Source organism: Acanthopagrus latus, chromosome 13, assembly GCF_904848185.1.
Source record: "Acanthopagrus latus isolate v.2019 chromosome 13, fAcaLat1.1, whole genome shotgun sequence".
NCBI classification, from domain to species: domain Eukaryota; kingdom Metazoa; phylum Chordata; class Actinopteri; order Spariformes; family Sparidae; genus Acanthopagrus; species Acanthopagrus latus.
The window spans coordinates 15,660,033-15,687,572 of record NC_051051.1 but is presented as its reverse complement, the minus strand read 5'-3'; the positions used below and the strand labels follow the sequence as shown (position 1 = coordinate 15,687,572).

Sequence of the window (27,540 nt, the reverse complement as noted above, 5' to 3'; positions counted from 1 at the left end):
ATCCAGATTAGAGTGTCTAAAACAGGTCGGCTAAATCTGCAGGCCAGCCAGCAATACAGAGGCTGCTGTCAGCCCCAATCACTCACCCTGCACACACGCACACACACACTGTAATAATCTCCTCTGCGCAAACCAGGTGCCACCAGCAGCTCAGCACAGACTGATTCCTAACCACTAACCCCACCCCCCCCACCCACCCAGCTCCCCCTTCCAGTCCAATTGGAGCTCCATACTGGCAGACTGGACACACACATTTGAGTCTAAGCAGTCTCAGTATAAGGCAGTCTACATGGAAGATACTGAGCCAGTAGATATGACACCTTAGATTCAGACCCATGAACTAGTGAGTGTGTGTGTGTGTGTGTGTGTGTGTGTGTGTGTGTGTGTGTGTGTGTGTGTGTGTGTGTGTGTGTGTGTGTGTGTGTGTGTGTGTGCCTTCAACCTGCTGAGTCACGGTGGAGCCCAATATGATCTGCAGATTTAACATGTCCGTGAATCTGACCTGCGGAGGGACAAAAGTGCAGAAGGTGCAGTCTGTCCTAAAACATCAGTCACAGGCCCTTGTGCAGACTCTCGTTGGCCGTAATGGTTCTTCCTGTTCACACTGCCTGGCTGTGAGGAAATCTCTTATCAAATACGCAGTATGTAACTTCTGTCGCCTGAGTTCTGTCAGTCAACACAAAGAAAACAGAAGATGTAGTAAGCAGCGAGGGATCATGGGAGGTGTTGTCTCTGACCACCGTTTCTAATGAAAATCAGAAAGAAATCAGGTCAGGGTCATAGGACAAGATAATGTATTAAATTTCAGGTTACGATTACTCACGTTCACTGACTTCCTTCCCCACTGTCTGATTAGCACTTGGTGTTCAACCCTGAAAGGTAAGGATATAAACATTCTAATAATAAGGTTATTTGAAGTCTCTGTAATTCAGCAGCTTTTTAGACACTCATTTCAAAACTAACCTTCATCATTTGGAGGCAACCTGGTGTTTTTTTAAGACATTATTTCAGATGAGAACACTGATACCATCATAGGTGTGTCATTTTACCAGGGACACTTGAGACATGTCCCAGTCAATTTTGAAATTGCCAACTTTGTCCCTATTTTGAAAGGTATATTGCACGAAGGCATACAAACTTAGACACTACATCGCTTTGCTCTCTGTCAGCACTTGCAGTTGGAACTGGCTGCAGCTGACTTTGGTGGGAAAATAAAACAAAACCTTAACATAGGACCTAATATGTACAGTACAACATGAATCAAGGCTAATATCCGATATTCATTTGCTGTCCCGCCCTGCCTGTCTCCACTCATGCTTTACTCTCCGAGGGCCACGAGTAGCCCCACTCCTCATTGCAAGATATGAATCACTTTATCATCATCATTATTGGTGTTATTATAAGACTCACCTTCTCTTGTAAGTTGGTATTATATTTTTAGGGTGGCTGTGGCTCAGGGGTAGATTCAGCGTCTTTTTATCAGAAAGTCACTGGTTTGAGTCGCCTGGTCTGCATGCCGAGGTGTCCTTGGGCAAGACACTGAAACTCAAACTGCTCTTGTTGTGCTGGTCGGCACCTTGCATGACAGCCACCGCCATTACTGTAAGTTACTTTGGACAAAAGCACATGTTAAATGCCCTAAATGTAAATTATTACCATGACATTGTTACTTTTCCTATTATTTGTATCACTGTTACTATTATTTCGTTAATATCATTATTATTATCATAATAAATATACTATAACAGACTAATTATGACTATAATCACCCCAGGCCTTATATATGAGTTTATGTGCATGCATGTATATGTGTATGTACGTGTGTGTGTGTAAGTGTATGTTATGAATGTTTGTGTGTGTGTATGTATTTATGTGTGTGTATATATATATATATATATATATATATATATATATATATATATATATATATATATATATATATATATATATATATATATATATATATATATATATATATATATATGTATTTATGTGTATATATATATATATATTTTTTTTTCTTCTCTATTTCTCCCTCTCACTACACTAGAATCACTCCCTCTGGACACTGACCACATTATGTTTAATTACTTGTTATTCGACCATTTTTTTCCCTCCTCTCTGTTGTTAAGTGTTTTTGTTCCTTTGCTTTTGTTGTTCTGTCTGCACTTGTTCACTATGTAAAGTTAATGAGCAATAAAAATAAATAAATAGAATTAATAAAATAAAAAAAAAAAATACATTAAACTGAAGCACCAGCCAACAACATGAACAACATTCATTAAATAAAAGATGTGCTCAGTACGTACTGTAAGATCAGAATGTGATACGTTAGATGGACTGATTGGCTAGCAAGCTAAAACAGCCCGGGTTTTGCCCTAACAGTCAACAAAAAATGAACAGCTATTTAGTTGGTGCTACAATTTTTCAGGTTCAAGATTTAAGATGATCCAGCCTCCTGACAGGTGTGTCAAATCAGGCTGATTAAACAACGCGGCTACAACACAGGTGTGTGTTGTTGGACTGGTCACAATTAAAGGTCACTCTAAAAACATACATATACATATACAAAATACATCCACAGACCTTGTTGTGAGCAGTGTCATATAGGAAATATTTCCTCTCCACCATATACCACCATATCACTGCACAGAAGGAAACATGTGTTGTGGACGTGCTCATGACTGTGCGGGAGGTAAACATTTATTGGTGCCCTCCTCGGCTGAACTGCAACTTTATCTAGCTTAGTTAGCTTAATTAGCTAACTTCAGGTTCATGAGCAGATGCATGACACTGTTGGTGGGTGTAGTTCAGAAGACGGCAAATAGTTCTACCTGAAACTGCTGTAAGGCTCTGTAATTATCTTGACTAACCAGGTCATGTATGTATGTATGTATGTATGTATGTATGTATGTATGTATAGCGACTCATATCAAGACTAGAAGAACCCTCTGCGAAGGCCCAACAAATGCCTTTAATTCATTCAAGCTTAATCCGATATCAACCTCTATAGATTTTGAACCACCCATAACTGCTTAACCATAATTTAAACTTGCCAGACCTGTAACAGTCAACCACTGGGACAACAAATAATACCTATGGAATCATATTTTGCATTGTATTGTAAATTGCTCTCATTCATAGCTACCAACCAACTAAATATGACAGTTTTTTTTCCCCAGCATGATCCATGTATTCTTCCCAGGAAACTGTTGAAAAACACCCTCTTGCAATCTTACAATGTTATGAGTGTGAAAAAAATCCTGAAGGTGTCCCTTTATCCAGATCCACACCAAGCGTTACTGGGGTCTATTCTGGGCCAAGACCCATCCTCCATCCATGTCTCATGTAAATCACTTCAGTAGTTTTTGTGTTATCCTGCTGAGAAATCAACAAACACTACTGACACTATTGAAAACATAACCTCCTTCATGGAGGTAAACGGTTAGATGAAAAATATATATTTATGATTCTGTGTTTTTTAGAGTGTCCCTCCAAATAAATGTAGCAGACTGGATAAATACAATTAGTAGTAAGTAGCATGTAATGGATATAGACTGTACGAAGTACTAAGGACTTGAGTGAATGAGTGTACTTACTTTCCACCTCTCGTAAACTCCCTTGGTGTCTTGCAAATCTGGCTTTTAATTTAGGGCAGAATCAGATCCAGCTTTATAGAGTGCTGCAGTAATGCAAGTCAAAGCCAATGGGTTTTTTTTTCAATGAGTTTTCAGTTAAATGTCTGAAGGTACATTTAAGTAGCATTTACAAGTATTTGCAATGTTTTGGTCTACAACATTAAATGCACCATAGAATGTCCCACATTTGAATTATCATTGTCTTAAAAAAACTACAGTTGGTAACAAGCAGCTAAATGAGACCACATAAACTGTTGGGTACATTATTTATGTCAACACTTTACCCTCCTTTAACTTTACAACTTTTAGTTTGATTGATTTACAACTAAGTAAATAGTGACAAAATGCATGGCGAATTATGCAACTGCGGTGTAGCCTGTTTATTTTATAGTCTGTTCATAGCCTAACATTAGATTTTCACTTTCACCGGCGATTTGATTTACACTTTGAAAATCAGGAAAGTGGGGTGTTCATCCGTGAAGATTATCTTGCTGAACAAAACACGTCAGTATCACAAACTTGTTTTTGCCACGGAGATTATTTTCAGCAATAATCCAAATCCCAATTCAAAAATACATCATCCCCACATCACTCTATTAGCCAAGTATGCTTAAGCCTACACATACAAGGAATTTGACCACGGTAGGTGACTCTTAATGTAACATACATTGCCCAAAAAATAAAGATGTAAACTTACAGCTGAACAAGGACAACATAACTGAAGACTGAAATAAACATACAACTATCAGAAAGAGAAAAATGTATATAAATACACTGTTAATAAAAAGTAACACACAATATCTATATAAGAACAATGTTTCTGTACATTTTAAACAATATGTTCATATGGTAAAACTCACTTGTTGGCTCTGAAGTTTGAGTCTTTGGTATTCAGAGGAAACTTTTTTGCTATCTGTTTTTGATATATTATGGTACAAATGTATATCAATGATGTGACTTCTTGTCGCTGTTCATTTTCTTTTTTGGTTGCAGTTTACAGTAATGTTGTCGGGCAGTTCTTCTCTGCATCAAGGTACTGTATCAATAAAAACACTATTGTCAGTGAATAGAATGTCTCAGTAAAGCTCAGGACTGATACCTTGAAAAACTTGATTCCCATGTTTACCACTCCCTATAAAACTACAGCCACATAAAACTTATGCAAGGTATATTCAAGTTGTGTGTGTGTGTGTGTGTCCGTGTGTGTGTGTGTGTGCGCGGTGAGTCAGGAGTTGCAGTGCGAGGTGCGGTGTGTCAGTGTGGAGGATGAGTGATTATAGTCGACAGTAATCCTGCAGATGGATTAGCAGGTGGTATTAGCAGAAGTGGGGGTGTAGCACACTGCCACCTCTGAACTGTCACATTATGGAGGAGCGGCTCAGTCCTCTTCACCCCCGTCACACACTGTACCTTGTAACACGCACTGTGGAATGGTCAGGGCCACCAGAGCAATAACCACTATACTGAGGAATGGGTGTCAGGCCTACAGAGACATTCTTTTTTTTTTTTTTTTTTTGACTTAAAACGTTCGCTTACCATTTGGCAAATTCATCCTGGTGGTATTCATGCTCATGCTTTCACAGTTTTACCGGCCCATACTTTTATGTGTAATATTTGTAATTTTTTTTTTACTTATAGCCTATTAGGACATCAGTTCATCGACAGTGGTCTAAAGTGAACAATGATTTTGGCAACACTTTATAATAATGATCAACAAATGGTTAATTCATAGTTAATCAAACTTTGGTAAAAAGTTAATTGACTGTTAATGAATAATGTAATACTTTACAAACAATGTACTGAGCAGTTGTTTACTGTACACTTGCAACTGGTGTTTGTAATACTTTGTAAATGGTTCATAAGTATTGTGTAGTTCATTTATAAACATTATTTGGATGGCCGTTGTAAAGTTGTAACTGATGTTTATAAATCCTTACAATTGCTTAATACGTTTATTTATTCCATTATTTGTTGTGTGTAAAAATAACTATTAATTCATGTTTGATTAACTATACATTTACTGTTGTATTGTATGATTACAAAGGCTTACTATTAGTTTTGGTGACTAATTCAGGAATCAAAATGAATAATTTTATGCAGCGATATTTTCTGTCCCATCATACCACTTCATTTTATGCATCTATCCCAGTGATAATAGTAAAATATGACGTAGAGGTCTCAGATATTAAATGGCGACTGTAGAAAAAAACATCCCATAATATGTATGTCATGTACAGCAAGTGAACATGCAAAATTTTTTGTTTATCAGTGTCTGGCTCATGGCTCAAGTGTCCTGCGCTGTATTCTGATTGTATTTTTTATTGACCTTTTCATAGTTGCTGGTGCGAGACATAAACATTTTAATGTAAAACATTCAAAAATGAACTAAAATGATCATCATGATGTGAACAATAAACAGGTCTGACAACGTGTTTGGCACTGCTCCCTGTCTGCATTACCAGCCGAGCCACCACCACCCCAGGCCTGAAATCCTGCTTCTTTAGTGGTTCTTAAAGGTAAAGTATGCAACTTCTTTTACAGGCTGAGAAACAAAAATAAGCCAGATCTCTGGACACGGGGAATGGAAGTTTTCAAAAAAGCTAACCTGAGCTTTAGATGTACTTTAAAGCCATGAGTTTATAGTTGTGTCTGCTAACATTAGAGAAAACCAAGCTTGTACTGTGAAAAATCTAGAAGTCTGACACTGCAAGAACTTGTACACTAACACTGTACTAAAAAAACACGCACAACAATTGTCACTATGGGTCATAGTGTGCTCCCTTTATGGTCTACATCTATGGCCATTTTTCTGTTGAGGGTGGGCTGAAAAAGTCACATGGTGCATCTTTAAGCTCCTCTGCCAGCAGCATTAACACCAGCACCTCTCTCGCACTCCGATCTCCAGACTGCAGCTACCTGAGCTGCCCCTTGTTTGTTTAGAGCACTAGATCGACGGGAGGCCAATTCTTACGTATGGCATAAAAGGTCAGATACTGTTGGCAAAGAGTGACACAAAGCTGTAATATTGTTTGATCATTGAAATGTAGTTAAACTAATTCTTGGGTTCACCCTGGTTTTTCAGTCTCAAAGTTGGTGCACATAAAGTTTGCACCGAGTTCAGTTGCCATGGTAACTGCAGCTGCAGGGCAAACCAGAGCAGATTTATGCAGGATCACAGATCAAAACATATGAAAGAACAAACTCCTGATCAAATAGCTGCGAGCAAAGATGGAGACAGAGTCACTTGAATTTACAAAATACTGCACTCTCCTCCTTGACAGTTTCATATTCATATGGTCACAGAGAGGAGGTACACCACTACACATCAGTGGACAGTGTAGAAAAGAAATTTCCAGGGTGGAAAAAACTAATCACAGCTACTCAGATCACTGTTAAGTCATTTTTCTTGTACTTTTAAGAGTATTTCTTTTCTTTTTTAAATTATGTAATTGGACTCGTACTTAAGTATGCAGGTAATCAACTTAGTTATTTTTAAATCATAACTGAGTACAATTTGAATTAATGTCTAAACCTTTCATCTGCATTTTTATAGCCAATAAGACTATCCGATCTTGAATGGACCAATGAAAACCCTCACATTTGGACAAAAAAAACCCCTCTTGATTGAACATCTGCTAATAATAATGCATTAAACATCAACAGTTGACTAATACTCTGAGTAGCCTTAGATAGAAATACATTGTACTTTTACTTAAGTATTATTCTTATGGTAACTGTGCTTGTACTTGAGTCCTAGATTTTTTAGTACTCTTTCCACCGGTGTTTTTCAAACTACATGTGAATGCAAAAGGGCTCACTGGTCCTGCTTGTCTACTGATGCTGTCCTTAGATACTAAGCTAGACACTAAGTACTGTATAAAACAGTAAAATAGGTCCTATTTTAGAAATTTGTTAGAGGTAGAAAACATCATGATTGATCAAATTACAAAGTAGTCAAAATTGAGGTCATTAATTTCTAATTAACAGAACATTCTTGATTTAAAAAAGAACAAACAAACAAACAAACAAAAAACACTGAAGATGTTTTTCAAAGTTCTAGGTCCTGCTTCTAACAACTCTTTACTATAAGTCTTTTTTTGGTGTTGGTTTTTGATATCTTGGATAATTCCCTCAAATTTTCCTGGTGACAGATCAAGTAGGAACAGAACTCTGTCAGGTTAATCCATAACCTTTTTAACCTTAAATTACCATAACTTAGAAGTGATTGTCCATGGAATTATGACAACTTCAGCGAGGAAGAAGATGTGACAGTTCTGTGAGGAAACAAGCGGGCATCCTTCTTTGATTCAGTGCAGCAGAGGAGAGAAAGGTGCTGGTTGTTAAGGCAGGCACTAGGCCAGGTTTAGACTGAGCCATGATGACTGCCAGGGAGTGCACGTTTCTCCCGAAGTCCTAGATCCCGCTAATTAACTTACTCAAACATAGTTCAGAGAAAGCCTAAAAGATGAGAAGAAACTGTGCAAAAAAAAACCTGACTGCTGATTTGATTTTGCATATATTTTTTTGTCCCAGTGTAACCATTGTAGAAATATAAGCTGATTTCTCGGGTTACAGTGCAGTGTGCTGCTTTCGTAGAAAAAAGTTTGACTTGTATGCCTTTCAAGCCCCCACAAACTAACGTTTAGATGTTTGTTTGACCAGATTCTTTAAATCTGCTTTTTAACATTTTAAATCCAGCATTCTTTCACTTTGGCTGCTGCTTGGCCTCTCTCCCTTAAGGCCAACTTGCATCTTGTCATGAGTAAAGCTGACCAGCAGGAGGGAGAGTATCCCTCAATTTTCCCCTACAGTCAGTTCAACATGTTGATGAGTGTTTTTGTACTGACATCTGCTGGACAGACATCAATAACGTCCAACAAGATTGAAGGTGTCGTATCATCATAGATGTTGTTGAACAGGTAGTCCTGGTGAAAGTATACATTTTCTTGTTATATTCCCTTATATTCGTAGTCCATCCATATGTATTGTTCAATTTATAATGAATTAAACTCATATAATGATATGTTTGCACACATTTAAACACATTTTAACACCTAGAGTATTGTAGTTCTGGAATATCATGTTTGACTCTGGCTCTGAAGGGTTTGCTGTAACTTTTGAGTATCTGATTCATTTTCATTACAGTAGACAAAGGCCTAATGATGTTTATTTTTGATAAAGTGATATTAGTATTGTTTATATGTAAATAAAAAAGAAAGAAGACAACAAGTGAGCAGAGTCACGTGCAGCCATATAGTAGGAGGTGGTTACTACCATGAGGTTATTGATAACAGCATCGCCTTTATTTAAAGAGAAAAGTCAGCGCTTTAATTTGGTATCTAACAGACAGTACCGCTAGATGGCAGTATTACCAATGTGATGCATTGTCTCTGTCAGCAGTTTACAACACGAAGTAGAAAAGCCATGCGTTGCCTTTCATAGCTTCTGGTGGACGTGGTACTATGATGAACAGTCAGAAGTCCAACATGAGCACAAAATAAAACAGTTCAGTGTTTGGAATTCTCATTCTTTTAACTTCAGATTAATGACCGATTAATTCTGAACCAGGGATGACTGCTTATTTATTACCACACAGCACAGAGCAACGTTTCACCGATATAATTAAAGCCATGAAAAAAAGAAATGCAAGGAATATAAGCAGTTAAAGAAGCCAACATGTAATATGATACAATGGGAGATATATATCACTCAGTTTTGACGCAGTTTTGTTAGAAAAGCTTTATTTTCCTTCTAGCTGGATCGTTTATGAGCACTATACGCCATATATCCGACGAGCATGAACGCATCATCTCCCAAACCCGGATGTTTGGCTTCATGATAATTTTCTCAAGCCATTTATCACCCAGACGAATAACGGAGACTTTTACATATCTGTGTTCAGAATAAATACAATTCAGTAAATTAAGCTTATACCCTAAATCAGCTGTTTGACTGGACATTCCTCATTTGAGCTAACTTGAAGCTATTGTGAATGGAGTTCGGGACCAGAGCGCCACAAGACAACCATGGACAGCATTCAGACTAGATATTTCTAATTAAATAAGTGAGCTCAGCTCGGTCCTGCAGGATGCAGCGGGAGTCGTACCCGTTCGTGGAGGACAGTTTCAGCCGCTTCCCGTCGCAGAGTAACATTTACGGGCTGTGCCAGGCCGGCGAGCAGGAGCTGTTAGCGGCTACTCTCAAAGGCAAGGTGGTGTGTTTCAGGTACCAGGAGCTGCAGCAGAAGATCCGACCTGTGGCCAAGGAGGTGCAGTTCACATACATACCAGGTAATCACCGGAAAACCTACTGCAGACACTAACTACCTGAAGTACATTTAGTACACGGAGCGACACAAAAATCCTTGAAAAATCTTTATCAGGGTATGTTAAGCTCTTTATAAACTAAGTGTGGAGTATTACAGACACATTTAGAACAGTGTTAGAACAGTGGTCTATTATGCTCTCCTGTAACACTGTTGAACTCATTATGTACGGTTTAAAAATAAAATGAACACAACAGATACAGCAGAACCTGAGATACCTCTATTTTATTCCACTGCCTATTTTACTTCCACTCTTCCTTTTGAAACTCTGGTGCCTACACTACCCACAATGCATCTTAGCCATTGAGTGGCATCACTGTGGGCAATCTGTAAGATTACATACAGCTGTTTAAATCATATACTGTCGCTTTTTGTTTTGTTTTTTAAAGATTTTCTTATAGCAGTGAGGTATTCAAGTCCTTGTATTTTCCATACACAGTGTGTTGTTTTGTGGTCAGTGCTGTAAAGATCTGATGTCTTGTCTTCTTCATCCAGTTGATGCAGAGATTGTATCAATTGATGCCTTTAACAAGTCTCCACCCAAAAGCGGCCTTGTGGTGGGCATCACATTCGTAAAGGTATTTTCATATCATAGGTCATAAGTCATAGCATGTGTATACTTTACTAAAATCGTTGTAACACCTTTCTGTGGTTATAGAAGCATTGTTAATTATGGCTGAACTCCTGCAGGACTCTGGTGACAAAGCCACACCCTTCCTGAATATCTACTGTGACTACGAGCCTGGCTCAGAGTTCAACCTTGAGTCCATTGCACGTGAGTGAAGCGGTTCCCTGATGTATGATGCTGGGCCTCCCAGATGTTTAACATGCTGATGTTAGTGTGTTTCTCTGCACAGAGAGTTGTCTGAATTTGGAGTTGCAGTTCACGCCCTTTCAGCTCTACCACACAGAGTAAGTGGCGCACTGTGAATGAACAACACATTCTAAATGCAGATGCATGTAGCAGCTAACCCTGGCCCCTTCTGTGTCAAAGGCAGCTCACACAAAGTTCACGCCAAGTTCAGTTGCTATGGTAACTACCGCTGCAGAAGCAGGTTTTGTTCAGGATCACAGATCAAAACATATAAAAGAACCAACTCCTGACCAATGAGCTGTGAGGAAAGATGGTGTCAGCATTCCTACAGGACCTCCGATTCAACAAAATATTGCACTCACATTACAGTGACAAGTGCAGCAGTGCAGGGTGACATCATCACAAACTAGGGCAAAGAATTTACTTTGTATGGCAATCTGGTATACCTAAAAGTAGGCCTACACAATTAACTCAGATATTATCAAAATCATTTAATCAAGTGCATTATCCAAATGACAGATTTGCAACTTTTTTTTACAAAGGTAAAATGTGTTCTGCAGTAAATGTGGTAAAATGTGTGACAAACAGTTTTAAAAAGGATGACTGTGGCACTGCAGAGATGCCCTGACCTACAAATTCATGTTGTCCGAAAGTGTGACACCAACAAATTTCACATCATCGTGATGCTAATGCTATTTATTTATTTATTTATTTATTTATTTATTTATTTATTTATTCATTCATTCATTCATTCATTCATTCATTCATTTAATTTTCTTATTTTCATTTTTTGCAAAAATGACAATTGTGATGCAAAAATTAAAATTCCCACCAAGTGTGAATCATATCACAGTCAACATATTGCAAAAAATAATGCAATCTACTTTGTCTCTGTAGTACATAGATCATCAAGTGTCAGGGATGAATTACATTTAAAGTTCAATATTTTGATAACTGTGTGAATAGAAAATGACTCTGATATGATCAACTACAATCTCACTCAGTAGTACCTATCTCACAGTATTAATGTGAGAAAAAAAAATCCTTGTTCCGTCTCTTTATCTGGATCCACACTGAAAGTGAATAGGGTTTATTCTGGGCCGAGACCCATCTTCCAACCAACTTTCATGGAAATCTGTTGACTAATCTGACAAACCAAACAACCAACCAACAACCGGATATGGGTAAAAACGTGACCTCTCTGACAGAGGTAATCGGTAAATAAAAAGTATAATGTATCCCAATAAAACCTTCATCAAGTCTTGTTTTTTTCTTTGCAGTACACTTCCCTACATGACCAAGACACAGTGATTGTTATTTTAACAGATTTGATAAACTAAAACATTTAAACCACAATACCAGGCCAACAACATCCCAGTTTACTCTTATTGCTTCCTATGAAAATATACAGTATTAGCACTAATTTATAACACACTGCTTTTAGTTTCTGATAACTGAATTATTAACTGTATTATCATCAGTTTTTATGTCCAGGGAGGTGCTTTGCTTTTACCTCATTGAAACTTTATTACTGCAATGAATTAACTGTAGAGCAGGAATCAATAATTTGATCTTATATCATCTAAGATGCTGTTTGAAATCTGAATCATTTCTCTGTAGGTGTTAATGTTTCATCATACTTAAAACACTCCGCTTCTGAGCTGACTGGCTTGTGAAATGTTGATCAGACTTTATACCTAATAGTATTCCTGAGTGGGATTTAGTGTCTTCTTCATTACAGCAGAGTGTGTCTAGTAAGTAAGTGTCCACATCCTGTTGTCTCTGTCAGGGTGCAGTGTGACGATGGAGGCAGGGAGACAGTGTTTCTGCTCAGCGGTCATGACCAGAGGATCCACCTGTACAAGGAGGTCAGAGACTGGACGAGGAGATCAGTGACTGGACGAACTGTGTGTGTCTGTAATGATACATGTTTGATCATAACTTCAATATGTAGATTTGATTCCTTCATCTGCTTTATCTGTGTATTAATGATTTGTTTGTATAATATTATCCTACATTTAAAAGGGTATTTTAGCAACAAACCAGTAAATGAGTGTTGACTTCTCTTTTGTATTGTAAGAAAGAAATCAAACACAAGGTTTATTTATCAAACCATCTAGGCTTGGTTTAGAAGCTGTTTTGGAGATTGCCCATTTGTCGTGGCAAATGCAGACGTTTACTTTTAGTACTCTTTGTCCTTGATGGCCTGAGAGCTCACACATGACATTAGAAACAGTATTGGACAACAAGATCCATTGCTCGGTCAAATAGAGGACTTTGGGTTAAAAGGGATGAAAGCTACAGGAGGGCTTTCTTCGAGCATGAGTAATGATAATGAGTTTTGCATTTCTGTAGAAGACGTTCACCCTGATTCCTCACGCAACATCAGAGCACCATTCAGCCTGACTCTCGTGTTTTCAACAGAACGCCTCCCTTCACCAGTTCGAAGAGCAGCCAGTGGAGAGACTCTTCCCTGAGCTACAGCAGCTGCCCAGCAAGTTAGTCTGAGTGTATGAAGCTCTGTTTCCTCCCTATCTGTTATTGTTGGACTGTGTGCGCTGAATAGTGGGGTTATTGGGACCATCAGCAACTTGTAAGCCATTCTTTGTCTCTGTGTGTTTATCAGTCTCATCATTTTCCCGCATAATCCAGTTTACAGTATCTTATTCTCAAAATTTGACTCAAAAGATTATTGTGTTCACTCTGTGGGGCTAAAGACAAAACCTCTATTTACTCATTTACTGAAGCATATTGTAATGGAGAGTCTTGTAGGAGGAGGGCATTCAAGTATAACTGCTTCTGTGTGAGTAGATGTGATACACATCCCCACTGCATGCAGGTGAAATACAGTACGGTGAGGACTACTTTGTTGAAATGTTGTAGAGCTATTTTGGAATGCCCATGGCCAAGACCCAGACCATATTTTACATTTTCACCACTTCTGACACATTTGACAAGTTCCGTGAGTTTTTAAGCACCTTTAGCCCTTCAACAATGTGATTCGCAATGTGGAAGAAAGAAGGCTTTTAACAGAAGACAGCAACATTATAAATGTAACATCCAAAGAAAATAGAAGATAGTTATACATACATGGAGGATAAAGACAGTGGAAGTGGAAAACGGCATAAATACTTCATATAAAACTGAATACATTTAGTGGTATTTCATTGTCCTCTCAATAGCCAAATACTGTCAACACATTTGCTGAGCCACACGTATGTCTGTAATGATCCATGAGCCTCTGTGTGTAATGCCTGTGTGTAATGTCTCCCCTCCTCTGTGCAGTGTGCTGTGGTTGGACGTGTTGAGTATATCAGGAGGCCGGCGGCTCTCAGCGTTCGGCTGTCAGAACGGCTGCGTTGGACTGGCTCTGGTCGACCAGACAGGAGCAGGTGAGGGAGACCAAACACAGACTAATAATGATGAACTTTCTTAGCTTCTTTACGTGATCTTTCTTGCACAATTCCGCTCTAGTATGGGATTGAGGAGTACAGGGAAGAGCAGCCTCCTGCAGTCAGCAGTGCTGAACACATCTGGACCTTTAGCCAGGCAGACTGTCACATTTTTAATGTGGCCAGTAAACAGTACCTTGAAGACACTGCCCACCCACACAGGTGTTTCTCACTTACTGTGGCCTCTGCCAAGGTTGAAGGTGGGAATTATGTGTTGTCACTTGACTCATACAAATAAGATGAAGGTGTCACTTGTCTTGGACTTTCAGGTGTTAAAATAACAGGAGAGACATAGATGTGTCTGACAGCGCCTACACTAACAGCCCTGAGAGAAAAGCAGATCCCACATTCACCTTATACTGCTCACACCATAGATATATGTCTAATACTACACCATAAGTACAGTATAGGTAATAATGACTCCAGTGAGACTCCATAGAGTCTCTCAGGCTCAGAGTGTCCGACACTCTGCGGGAGGAGTTTAAAATAAAATAGTTGTCGGCTTTCCAGAGCTGTAAAATTCTGTCTGTGAGTATCGCAAACTGTTGACCTTGAAGGCTTTGAAAGCATCTCTGCTACTCAAACTGGACTTCCTGTATTGAATTTCATGTCTCACCAGCACCTTAAAAAACCTGCCCTCGCCAGTGCAGCACCACTGTGCAGCCCTCTGTTAATGTAGGTCTGCTTTCTGTCTGAATCCCCACTGAGACATGCGGGTGACCCAGAATACACAGTACCAGGACCCTAATACTGAAACATATAAATGATAATTTATTTTATCTTTCATGTATCATTTGCACCTATGTCAGGTCCTCAAATTTTGCATCTCAAAAATGAGATCCGCTGCATTGTGGGACTGCTTGCCAAAAAAGTTTAATGCTGCTGACACCACCGGTTCTGTTCCATTTCTGGATGTGTTTGAAGGATGTTATGTGTTTTTTTTTTTTTTATCAGAGGTCTTGCAGAGCTGGCGGTTCCAGTTTGACAGTCCAGTCTCTACAGTGCTGCTGTTCCCTCTGAGCTGCCAGACGGATCCCGACCAACCCCGCGGAGAGAAAAGTATGTTACCGGTCTGTTTTACTTTTAGTCTGTTTGTTTTTACACATGCTCTGTAAGGCATGTCTGGCCATCGTGACATGATCTGACTGATTTTCGGTGTCTTTGCTTTTTCAGGTGGGGAAACGATAGGCTACAACCTTCTGGTAACCAGCACTATAGAGATGGCAGTTGTCTACAGGTCAGAATCAGATAACTTTATAAAGATTTCAGTAGAGTAATGACTTGCTGTGGTGAGTTCAGAACGGTGTATTTGTGTGTGTGTGTGTGTGTGTGTCTCTTGTCAGAGATGTCCAGGAGCAAGGCCTGTCTCACCCAGTGTGTCTCTTGGAGAGTGATCAGTGGGACGCAGTGCTGTGTGCTCTGGTCATTGACCTGGATTTTGACGGGCAGAAGGAGGTGCTGTTGGGAACATATGGGCAGGTCAGAGCTCCTCTTTACTAATGGACCTAATTAATAGTACTTTAAAGGATAAAGCTGGTGACACTCAAGATATACCATTTTCAAAAATTCTCATAAAAAGACCATAACAAGGAAGTGTTGTGTTGTCTGGGACTCTATGCAGCCAGGATTGAACCACATTCGATGCTTTAGTGAGTCTTGATAGCAGCAAGACGTTGTTTGTGGGATTAAACGCACAATCTGATGGTGCTGTGTTTGTTTTGTACCTGCAACATCAGAATTTATGTTGCTCCAGGACCGTCATTGCAAGTGACACATTACATTGTAATGTCACAGTTTTGAGACTCAGGAAAATGAAGAGAAACTTTTGCACATAGGAGAAGTTATCCTATGTAGATACTGTAAATATCTTATTTAGTTTATTTAGTCTATTTTATTCTATCTGACTTGTTTGTTGTGTCTGTGTACAAAAACTCCACATGCCTTTAAATGCTCCCTGGCAACAAATAAAGTGTTTTGAATGAAATTGAATTGAATTGAATCCTTTAGTGGGGGGCATGAATCTTTAATGGCCTCATGATTTGATTAGATTATGTCGCTGCTGCCAATGATTCAAGTGCAAATGCTTTTCATTGTATGGCATCCTTCATTTTCTCCATTACCGCACATGGCTAATTTTTCATAATTTAAATTCCCCTTTCATTTAGAGAGTCCTTGCACTAATCAAGTGAATAACACAATAAGTAATATACAGTAGGTCCAGTGCGATTGACCATGCTGAAACATCACGTAATAGGACGTGTTTGTTGTCACTTTTCTGGTGTCCGATTAATGACTGATGCAGTTCCATCTTGATGGGGACAGTGTTATCTGCCTTTGTGTCCTGCAGGAACTTCTTTGTTATAAGTTCCAGCCATCAGAGAGCGGGCGAGACGGACAGTTTCAGCTGCAGTGGAGGCGGAGCTTCAAGAGTCCTTTGCTGTCCATCATCTACCTAGACTTGACTGGGGACGGGTTGAGAGAGCTGGCTGTCCTCACACTAAAGGGACTGCATATCTTACAGGTACGTGGCAGAGAGCAGTTATCTGTGAGAATAATAAAAACAGCTTCCTGTCAGGGCCAGTGCCCCTCTGCTGTTGATCCTACCGTTGTTCTGCACATCAGCAAAATGGATGGCTCATCTGCTTATTAAGTCAACCCGAAAAATTAGTTTCTGTTTTTTTGAACTGAGAAAAGATATAAATGGTATTTAAAAAATGAGATGAAACAAGCATCAGGTAATTGCTGGCCTCTACTGGCCATCAGAAGAAATTGCATCAGAAATGATAGCAGTGATTTTACAGGCTGTCTGCCTGCTTTGTCTGCTCTGTTCCCTTCAACTGCAGTGTGCTGGCAATGTCAGAAACAATCCAGTTTCACATATGAACCATATGAGCTTGTGACCTAAAGGACCCGCCCCCCAAACATTATTACCATGATCTGCTATTGAACAATAAATACCTCACTTCATCCATATTTTACGCTTTGTCAACACAGACCAGGACTACTGCTGTTCCTACAGCAACACAGTGCTGGTATTCATTCTCTGCTTAAAAATTCAACAGCCATCTCCAAATCTGTTGATCAGACTGTACATCTCATTTAATTTTTTCTTATTTTGTCCCCTGTTTTTTCAGCATACCCTCACCAGCACTGCTGAATTGGTCCTTGAGCGGCTCGCCCAGAGAGTGTCAGCACTGACGGTCGGTTCTGAGCTGGAGTCAGCCAAAAGTCAAGACACTAAGGAGCAGGATGCTCCAACTAAGAAAGAGGAGCCCACAGCTCAGACACCATCGAATTAAGGAAAAAAAAAAGTGCCTTTTGTTTACATGTGGAAGTAAAATGAAGTGTTACTTACAGGTGTAATGTGGATGACTTTTTCAGGGGTGTGTACTCCTGAACACACCACTGTAAAGAAGTGTTAGGTTACGTTGTGATGACAGACATTACATTTGACACCAAAAACAATAACCATCTGCATTGTGATTGAATACAGAATGGTGGTGATGGTAAAAAACACTGATTAAAGAACTCACATTAAAGGGACAGTTCACAGCAAAAATAAAAGAATATACAGATTTTTCCTCTCACCTGTAATGCTATTTTTCTATCTAGATTGTTTTAGTGTGACCTGCAGATTTTTAGAGATATCAGCCGCAGAGATGTCTGCCTTCTCTCCAATATTATAAAACTAGATGGTGGCACTACCACGATGTATCACAGCACAGAAGCAGGTGTGAATCGACTCATGAATGGGAAGCTAGCTAACTAAGATAACTTAGAATCAACAGGGATAAATGGCTCTACAGGTAAGATGGAAAATATGTATTTGAGGTGATGTACTGTAGATATTGTACAGTAATAAATGACACATTTGAGTCCACACACGTTCCATGGTTTTATTTTGTGTTGCATGTTGTTACTGTGTTCTTCCTTTGTGGGTTTTTACATCATGTTTAATTTCAGAATGTTACTACAGATCAACACTGATGTGGATGTAGTGGGATGTTAAAGAGAATTTCTGAAATAGGTGAAACTGCGCTGATAACAAGAGCGCCACTGGCATATTTTTATTTGAAAAAAAAAAAAGAATTAGACAAATAGGTACAATGAAATGGATTTTAATACTCACTTTTATAAAACTAAAGGCGAGTTTAAAAACAAATGATCAAAATCAAAACTGCAAAACCAGATGTATCGCCTTTTATATTCCACACATTATTGTTTCTGTTTAAAACCTGGTACCTGCATTACCCATGATGCAACTTAGCCACCGAGTGACAACACTGGAGGCAATTTATCAAATTATACGCAGCTTCTTCTGGAGCCACAAGACTTTATACTACTTTTATTTATTTATTTTTTAAATTTAACATATGCAGTAGTCCTCCTCTAGACCCGTCAACTTATTTTTTTCTTTGGTGGAGTTACCTTTTACCTCCAGCTTTTTTTTGTTTGTTTGTTTTCCCCCAGTATTACATAATAGTAAAGGTGCCACTGCTGTTATCATTTAAGCTGAGATGATTTATTTTGGGCTTCAGGAAAGTTAAAGAAAACTAGAAAAAAAAATGTAAGAAACATTTTGGTGTTAAATGACTGTTTACAGGTATTTTATTTATTCATTTATTTTAAAGAGCCTTAAATATGACATGGAAACAAACATCACAGTGTCTTAGAGTTCCTTCACATCAGAGGGATCTTTGCTCTATTTGGCCTCATCGTTCGGCCGGTCAGTGGCACTGTGGTCCTCTCCGGAGCTCTCAAACTCTTATTTCTCCCCTCTGGCACTACAAAGGCAACAATAACAACAGCTGCACTTATCACACTGAGGACTTGACAGAGAAACATGACGTGAAGATGACTTGAGAAAAAAAAGCTGCTTCCCCGCGCCTCGCTTTTCTTGCGAAGCTGTTGCACTTGTTTTTTTTTTTCCTTTTCTTTCTTCTTTTAAATGGCTGATCGCCTCTCAAAACGCTGTGCAGCTTTATTTTAAGGCGCGGGGTTGTTTTTTGCGCGTCAACAATAAGGAGCATGCTGTTGGAGCGACGGCGAGCGCGTTAAATGAGCGCATTTCACTCAATGGGATTTTTATATTTAGCTCTGTGAGGGGGGGACGCGCAGGACGAGCAGCGCGGAGAGGAGAGCCCGTTCCCGGTGTTGTCTGACATTTTGATCCCTTTGAGACCGTTTCGAGCCCCCCAAAACTTGTCGTTCATACCGCGGTGCGCGCTATCAGGCTATGTGGTAGTGAGGGCGCTGTGCGTGTGTGTGTGTGTGTGTTTGTGTGTGTGTGTATGTGAGAGAGAGAGAGAGAGAGAGCGAGAGAGAGCGAAAAGGGGGGAATAGCGCAGATTTATCTACACCTCCAGGGGGGAAAGATGATGATGGCCGGTGGTGGTGGAGCAGCCGTGGACCATAACGGGATATACTCCAACCCGAACCTCCACAGCCTGCAGCAGCCCCTCATGGAGGCTGACAACCCGGACTCCCGCAAACGACCGCTGGAAACTCCGGCGGAGGAGGCCGGCTGTACCAAGCGCACCAACGTTGGAGGTAAGAGAGATGCACACCAGTCGCCCGCCGCGTCCCCTCCACATGAAGTCGAATCTGGTGTTGTTTAAAAAAAAAAAAAAGAAAAAAAAGAAAAAAAAAGAAAGAAAAAAAAAAGCCTTTGCGTTCACTGGTAGAATGGAAACAGCTTGCAGTGCCACCCACAGAAACTCCATGCAGCATGGAGGCAGGTCTGTGCCGCACACATAAGGAGCCTAGAACATGCAGCGCCTGTGCAGTTGGCACTTTGAAACACTGTGTGCCGATGATGGCTGTTACTTTCAGACTCTGCACATCCCGGCAGGGAGAGCAGGCGGCCTCACTGAGTCCGTGGCCTCCCCCCCAGCTCAGGTCAGCTCCGAATCTGAACCCGGTCACCCTCTGTGCTCCACATCTGGAGGTGTGCTCTGAGGTCTTGTGTTGAGTCAGGCTTTAGTTTTTACCAGTGAGAGTCATTCACAGCAACCCCTCTCTGTTCATCGGTTGCTCACCAGTGGTTGTGCGGTGTTGTGGCTGTAGTCTCAGACAGGGATTCCCCTGGTGCTTTTCTTGTGCAGAGGCCAAAGATAAATTAGCATATTTCCTCATTTATTCGCTCTGTGAGGAGGCCTTTGTTGACAGATAACAGGAGCAGAGAGAAAGAGAGAAACAACACATGACAGGGACGTCATTGCAGTTTCTTATTTTGCTAACATCATGTGAATCCTGTTTGAGGGCAGGCATCTTCACTGGGCCTCCCTGTGATTCCTGGATCCTCCAGTTTGGGAACCACTCACCACTATAAGCCTCGGTGCAGTACACCAGTTTGTCAGTATGTCTCCCTCTGAAACAGTATCCCAGTGTTTTATAACAAGTTAATGGCCTGATAACACTGAAGAAGAGGTGGACAGCTCAGTGGTGATTTGTGAACACAGGAAAAAAAAACAGAAAAAAAACAAAAAAAAAAAAACAGAGAAGAGCTGTGTTCACTTGAGATGCTGTAGATTTAGTGTGCGTGGTCTGGAAGATCTTAGTGGACCTCTGAAATGATGCTGATTTAGAGCCATCCAATGTTTACACAACCAGGAGTGTTTAAGTGTCAGTTTAAACTACAAATGATTAGGACAACCATCCGGTGGAAAATCATACAACCCCTGTATAACTAGAATGGTACACAGGCGTACACTTGTAGCCTAGATTCCTATCAAAGTCAGGTTATTTATAGGTTGCACGGGTAAGCCAAATCTCAGCATCTGTTTGGTATTTTTGTCATGATGTCTGCCATACCAGCTTTTAGGCCATTCGAACCGTAAGCACACTGTGCGGTGGGCAAATTATGATTCTGAAATACTGAAATGCAAATTAAAAAACATCAATGCACAGAACTGGGCGGTGTTACATCCTTTTTTCCGGATGTTGGTTCCATCTCTACCTGCATGAGAGTCTAAACTCACGCACTGGAATTAAATGGATAATAACAGATTGGACGTACAAATCAGGGAGTACTGAGAATAGTGACTACTAAACGTTGAAATACTGCAGCACGATTTTAGAAAATCAATCCTTTTTTTCTGGAGGAGAGACAGTGTTGGCCAATATGGAATCAACAAGGAGGATCACACTCGCTTTATTACTCATCAGTAAGATGTCGGAGTGCAGCAGCGAGCATGGCAGGCTTCTTTGGGATGCCAGCTACTGTACATCTTATTACAGCTCCTGATTGTTCTGGTCTGCAGCTCATATATGGACTCACCACTTTTTCAGGAACTCAGTGTTAATTAGACGTCCGCGGAGAACAGGCCGTTTCTTTTCAACATATGTTGCAGAAATGTGCTTTGTCTGTCTTTGTGTCCCAGACACCCCGGCGTTCGATGATAGTAGCATTATATCCTATTTCTAACAGCATGGGCGCGTCTTTGATGCACCTCGCTGCACCTCAGAAATGTAATTTCAGCAAGGCGCGTAAGGACCCCTGTGCCATCACACAGTGTTTTAGTGCAGATTCAGGCCCCATATGTCCTCCATTAGCCCCCCCTAAAATGACTGTAGAACAGAGAAGTGACATGGTGTTCCTGCTTCGAGGACGGTTCTCATCATTTAGCCGGAGCACAGAGACTCCCTCATTATCTTTCTGTCCAGGCTCCAGGAAATACGAAAAGAAAGATGGTGTGAAAATGTGTTTGGAAAAACTTAGTGAACACTAAAAATATATTATAACACTTTGGATTGTTCTGATGACAATATCAGTATTGCAGTTCCCTCCAATGCTGCCTGAAATGCTAGAATACGTAACATAACATCCATACAGGGGTATTATTAAGCAACAGATAAACATCTGCAGTAAAAATGAAAATCTCACTGTCACAATCTGGAATAACCAATTATGGAATTTAACTAAATAAAATTTACTCAAGTACTTAAGGACCATTTTGAGGTACTTTCCTTGAGTATTGTAATTTTCTGCTACTTTGCACATCCACTCCACTCCGTTTATTTGATCACTTTAGTTACTAGTTACGTTGCAGATTCAGATTATTCAGTGTCAATAGACTATTACTTGAGATATGTAACCAATCAGATAATGTTGTTGGCGAGACACTGAGTGAATCCATAGAGTGGTGACTACAGACAGAGAGAGGATGCCACATCTGAGGAAATATTGCTTTTTAAAATTATTTTGATCTGCAATTGGACGCAGAAAACACAGAGATAATTGGATAAATGGAAGTATGCTGAATATCGGCCCTGATGATAATCAAATAATCTGTCAGTTCAAAATTGGTAGTCTTTAAATGCTGAATGATGCCACCTTACCTCCCAATAAAATGGATGCTGTTACAGCCTATAAAGCCTGAGGTAAATGTGGGTAAACTGATTTAAGTATTTACTAAAAGGCATTTTAATTTAAAACAAATAATATTCTTAAGGTAGAAGTTAGCATTGTCTCCAAGGTGTTAGCATGTGCACTCGCTCACCAAAATTAGATTTTCAGAGGCAGCCAATCTTGCGGTCATTCTGATCTGTGTCTCATTTTAAGAAAAGCGCAGATCTCTGAGGCTAATTTGCAGCTCAGCATACAAACTGAGCTCAGCAACAGAAGCTCCCTGTGTATGTACACGTGAAATGCACGTTAAGATCACTTGCCACGACTAGTGCGGCAACCAGATGTTTCATGAATATCTTGTCCGCCTGTGCTTTGTGTAATGTGTTTTAGCATCGCATCCCCTTCCATGTTATCTCCAAGCATTACGTGCAACATTGTAAATTCACAGGCTGTCTGGCGGTAGTAGTAGACAGCCTGATAATCCTCAGCCGTCCCTGTAATCACCAACCCTTCGACTACGTCTGATATTGATCAAGTTATTCCTCCCGAACTGATCATTAACATGACTGGCAGTTACAACAAAGAGAAGAAAGCCCGTGCTCTTTCAAAGCTGAGCCCCTCGTTGTGCATTAAGGACCGTGGACACTGAATGAGGGAAATTACTCCCCTTTTATCAGCATTGCCCTTCTCTCCTCAAAATGAACATCTTTCATTCATTTCTCTTTCTAATTACCCATACTCTGAGCCCATGTTGCTGGCAAGCATGTGCCTTGCAAAAGGTTGTGTGGCTGAGGGATTAGGTATGATCTCGTAATGTTGCTAATGGAAAGGTTGGCACAGGAATGCGAGCTGTATTTTTTTTTTATTTTTGGTGGGAAGGACACAGGTGCCCTTGCAGAGCGATGTGACGTGAGCGGACTGTGAATTTGCCAGGTGGCAGTGAAAGAGAGAATGAGAGAGAGCGATAGAAATGAAGACAGAGCAAAGCGGAGAGAGAAGGAGAGATAGACTGGGAGAGGGAGTGGAGTCTACGGGGAGGCTGTGTCTATATACTACAGCATCTCTCAGTGAATGAGGCTGGTAGAATTTTCTGGAAGGCATTTGTTCCAAAACCAAACGGGCCACGGTGTTAGGGTTTGATTTGTGGATTAAACTAATCAGCAGCCGGGGAAAAAAAAAAAAAAAAAAAAAGTATTCCTCTTTTCAGGTTCCCTGGAAAGCTATATTCAATGAAGCCGGACTCTCCGTGTGCACATGCAGGCTCTTCCACGCATGCACATTGCAGTTTTTACACACACTCGGTCACTTAAGATACCTCTCGGTATAAGATTTATAGGCGTTGTGATTGGCTTCATCACCCCCCTCCACCATTCTGCGGCACTGCCATTTGCAATGGTTGATGAGCCCCTCCGCCCTCTCAAACATGGCCGTCTAAGGGATTGGGGGTGGGGGAAAGGAGGAAAGGAGGGTGGGTGGCGTAAGGCACGCTGTCTCAGATCACTCCTCCTCCACCTCCTTCATCATCTGCTTATGTTATCCATACACCTCTTCAGCCACTGTTGAAGGTCACTCTACATGCTTCCCCATTCAGCGCCGAAGCCCGTTCCCCCAGCCACTTCACCTTTGTCACTTTCCACTGAAAAAAGTGAGTGAATGGACTGCCATACTTTATAGTGCTGCGTCAAAAGAGGCGGAGTAGGGGAGAAAATTCAATTTTTTGGGACCGGCATCGGGGGGTGGGGACATGACGTGCCGGAGGGAGGAGGCTACCCATTGGCCGAGCAAGGTGTCAGTCCTGCGCGCTGCTGCAGACGGACAGGCCACTCGATGAATATGGATGAGAGCAGTGAAAAGGGTGATGCGGCAGGGAAGACCCCCCCCCCTTCAAACCGATGCAGGCTTGAACAATGCGTGCCGTCTTTCACTGAAAACACTGAGAGCCTGCATTAGCATTTTCTCAGACAATTGAGGCTCTGGCCAGCTGCAGGCATGGCTCGGATGCTGCGGTGAAATCTCTTTTTCTGCACCCACTGATGAATTAGACCTCGTGAAAAAGTCGACTGGCCGCATTCCTCAACACTACCATTGCACCTATGCCTAGGCTAATGTTAAGATCCCCTTTAGAGATTGTGCCCCGGCATTGATGGCGATCTGACAGAGGACTTGAGAAGCAGCAGATTCTCAGAATGGGTAAGCCTACAACTCTTTTTGTCTGACTTGTTGAATTTATCCATCATGCTAGACTACGTGCTATTTCATACATCGAGACCTCATTTGGCCATTATTGCTCATTTTTGTTCAGTCGTCCTTGCTGCCTGTCAGCAGCAGGTTAGTCCATTGAAATGCAGAATGGGTACTTGGAGGGGTAGTGAGAAGGAGGGAGGACGGTCACAAGGCATTTCCTCCTGACCCACCCCCCTTGAGTGACTTAACTAAACACATTTGGCTCAGCGTCCGTGTCTTTCCTCCAAGCCATCCTTCCAGTATTGGGAGGCAGGGGTTTGAACTAACACCCCACTGGCTCAGCTTCCCAATGTGCCCCACTGCTCCCGTTCCCTGGCGGATTGCAGCAACAGATTGCCATGTTTACTCTACCACATGACGCCATTAAAACCTGTTACTGTGATCTCAGACACTAGGACAGAATTAATTATTGACTAATGACAGCAAACGTGGCTGTGAGGGCGATGGAGGGAATCTTAGTGGCTTCCTCCCCTGCTGGCTTTACTCTGGTTGGAGATGAGCAGAAAGTTACGCAGTGGGTTTTGGCTTGTCTGTCAACAACAGGTCTTTGAATGTTTGCAATCAGCATCATTCAATTTAAATTCTGTGCGTGGCTACGATGTCAGATATCTGGAGATTGGAGAGAGGTGCTCAAAAGCTTTACAGTGACCGTGTCAGACACGCATGATCTTTATTTTTCCACCAAGGTCATTTTGTTGTAATTCGTTGTGTGAAAAACAGGGAGCTGACTGCAATATAGCGCAAAAATCTAAAGATCACACAATGGCCAGAGATGAACATCTCTGGTTATGTGTTTTCAGTATGACAGTCTATCTGATACAATGACATATTGACCAGCACCTGACATATTCACTAGCTTTCATTGTGTGTCTGTGCTTCCAGGTAAATGTGAGTAAAATATGTGGCCGGATTTGGACTTGTCCCCGCAACCACATCTAATTAAACGTAATCAAAAGTGAAACCCATTAACAATCATGTCATTGTCTGTATATTTGTCAGAGCCATTGGTTATGGGTGATGTGCACGAAAACAAGCCTGTGTCTGAATGAAACATGAGGGGCATATTAATGCAATAAGGAGAAGAGCCAACATGTAGGCTGTGAAATTCCTTAATGTCACAGTGCCATGTTCATTCACATCTGAATCTAATGAGTGCATTACTGAGGCAACAGGTTGGTGTCCGTGCAGGGTGGTCCACCTCCATCCATCCATCCATCCATCCATCCATCCATCCGTCTCTCCTCCTGAACCATGCCGGTCGAGCCCCCACATTCGATACCCTCCACAAAACATAGGATGCGGTGACAAGGTGACGGACCGTGAGGCTTTGGCATCACGGTCGATCTGTATCGTACTGCGCCTCAAAACGTATTGCAAAAATCTCGCTCTACAAAGATGGACAGTGCGTTTTTACATCTCTGCCCGCTTGAGTGACGTCACCCTTGAGGCAGCTGGAAAGGATCGAACATGACGTCATTGCATCGAAATCAGCATGCAGGGGGGGATTATTGGTATCAGCGCTCGGATCGCACCTGTACCAAGTGTTTCCCATGATGTCATCCATATAATACTTGGAATTCAGTGGAGAATCGCAGTCACTCCACATCTATAGATATAATACTTTGGATGCATTGTTGGCATATTCTTTAATTATATTCAGGTCCATACTCAATATGTGGTTGATTGCTTTTTACTAGATTAGCGCACTGAATGTGATCAGGGTTTTCTTGGACAGACACACTTTGCCCACTTTGGTGCTGATTAATTCTTAATTAGCATTGTAAGGAAAGAACTTTCCAAACTGTGAGGGAGAAACATGTTCGGCTGCAGATTCCTCAAACTGACATGCTGTCAATCACTGACTGCTACAAGCCACCGTAAGCCACAGAAACCCCCTCCAAAATGGAGGAGATTTAGACCATCTTGGCAGTATAGCCTTTGAACAAATCTGTGGGATTGGTTCCCATATGTCCTTCTAACGTCTGTTAATTAAGAGGGATCACTCTGCAGTGGCATTCATGAACTGCATGGATAATGACTTCATGTGTTTGCATTTAGTCCTATGTGTCAGTTGCTTCCTCAGAAAACACAGGCGACATTTTGCATGCTGATTGGACTGTTAATTCGACCGCCTTTATTCATGTGTGGAGAATGATTAGCAACACCGGACCTAGCTTTGTATTTAGTCAGAGGTTGCTAAACCTCCTTGAAAACAGTTAAAATTAGACCTCTGCAAACTGGAAAGGAGGTCATCATTTACTCTACAAGAAATCTGGGACAGGACACAGAACATGTCACCAATCTCTGATAAAATGTGAATGCACTGAAAGCTACAAAGAAATCGGAAGGCAAATGCTCATCCCGGATACCTCCCCTTCACGAGACACATGAATGTGTTATTATTGCCTTCCCCCATATGTGTCACAGTCATGTATTGTGAAGTTTTGCTTGTTCAGGGTAGTGGGGGTTTGGGTGTTGGTACAGTATGGTGTATATGATGATGTGCAGAGCTACTTTACGAGATCTGACCCTTTACCACTTTGTGTGTCTTCCCCCCAGAGGAGGGTGAGTACTTCCTGAAGGTGCTGATCCCCAGCTATGCAGCCGGCTCTATAATTGGCAAGGGCGGCCAGACCATCGTACAACTACAGAAAGAGACGGGTGCCACCATTAAGCTGTCCAAATCCAAAGACTTCTACCCAGGTAAGAATGGGCAC

At 41.0% G+C, this 27,540-nt stretch overlaps 2 protein-coding genes and 1 long non-coding RNA gene across 7 annotated transcripts in view; 2 read left to right on the top strand and 1 right to left on the bottom strand.

Annotated features, from left to right (window-relative positions):
* Positions 1–489: 489 nt before the first annotated feature.
* Positions 490–1,597, bottom strand: LOC119031914. The gene is made up of 3 exons (XR_005078741.1): positions 1,411–1,597; positions 824–872; positions 490–666 (listed from the first exon to the last, which is right to left on the bottom strand). It is a non-coding gene; the product is annotated as an uncharacterized LOC119031914 (long non-coding RNA).
* A 7,843-nt stretch (positions 1,598–9,440) lies between these two features.
* kptn (kaptin (actin binding protein)) lies at positions 9,441–18,111 on the top strand. 2 transcript variants are annotated; one of them, XM_037120653.1, is made up of 12 exons: positions 9,441–9,928; positions 10,459–10,541; positions 10,654–10,738; positions 10,821–10,875; positions 12,567–12,684; positions 13,202–13,275; positions 14,063–14,169; positions 15,184–15,288; positions 15,403–15,466; positions 15,573–15,708; positions 16,577–16,750; positions 17,364–18,111. In XM_037120653.1, exons 1-12 carry the CDS (start codon positions 9,727–9,729, stop codon positions 17,526–17,528), a joined length of 1,368 nt encoding a protein of 455 aa, XP_036976548.1. In that variant the 5' UTR covers positions 9,441–9,726; the 3' UTR covers positions 17,529–18,111. The 2 variants fall into 2 exon arrangements, with proteins under 2 accessions (XP_036976548.1, XP_036976549.1); XM_037120654.1 differs by having other exon boundaries at positions 9,442–9,928; positions 12,567–12,645.
* A 128-nt stretch (positions 18,112–18,239) lies between these two features.
* The window catches only part of nova1 (NOVA alternative splicing regulator 1), a 28,065-nt gene continuing 18,764 nt past the window's right edge, over positions 18,240–27,540 (top strand). The window contains exons 1-2 of one of the 4 annotated variants that reach the window (XM_037120781.1): positions 18,240–19,826; positions 27,385–27,526. In XM_037120781.1, the coding sequence (XP_036976676.1) occupies positions 19,605–19,826; positions 27,385–27,526 (364 nt within the window). In that variant the 5' untranslated portion in view covers positions 18,240–19,604. Of the gene's footprint in view, positions 19,827–24,483; positions 24,770–27,062; positions 27,138–27,382; positions 27,527–27,540 lie in introns of those variants that run through there. The other 3 variants (XM_037120776.1, XM_037120777.1, XM_037120778.1) reach the window with 3 other exon arrangements.

Bases quoted from the DNA above. Each gene is read 5' to 3' on its own strand.
- kptn (XM_037120653.1), top strand. From the start codon at position 9,727: ATGCAGCGGGAGTCGTACCCGTTCGTGGAGGACAGTTTCAGCCGCTTC. The intron at 10,876-12,566 runs GTAAGTGGCGCA...TGTCTCTGTCAG, and splicing joins TTTCAGCTCTACCACACAGA to GGTGCAGTGTGACGATGGAG. The intron at 15,709-16,576 runs GTCAGAGCTCCT...TGTGTCCTGCAG, and splicing joins TGTTGGGAACATATGGGCAG to GAACTTCTTTGTTATAAGTT.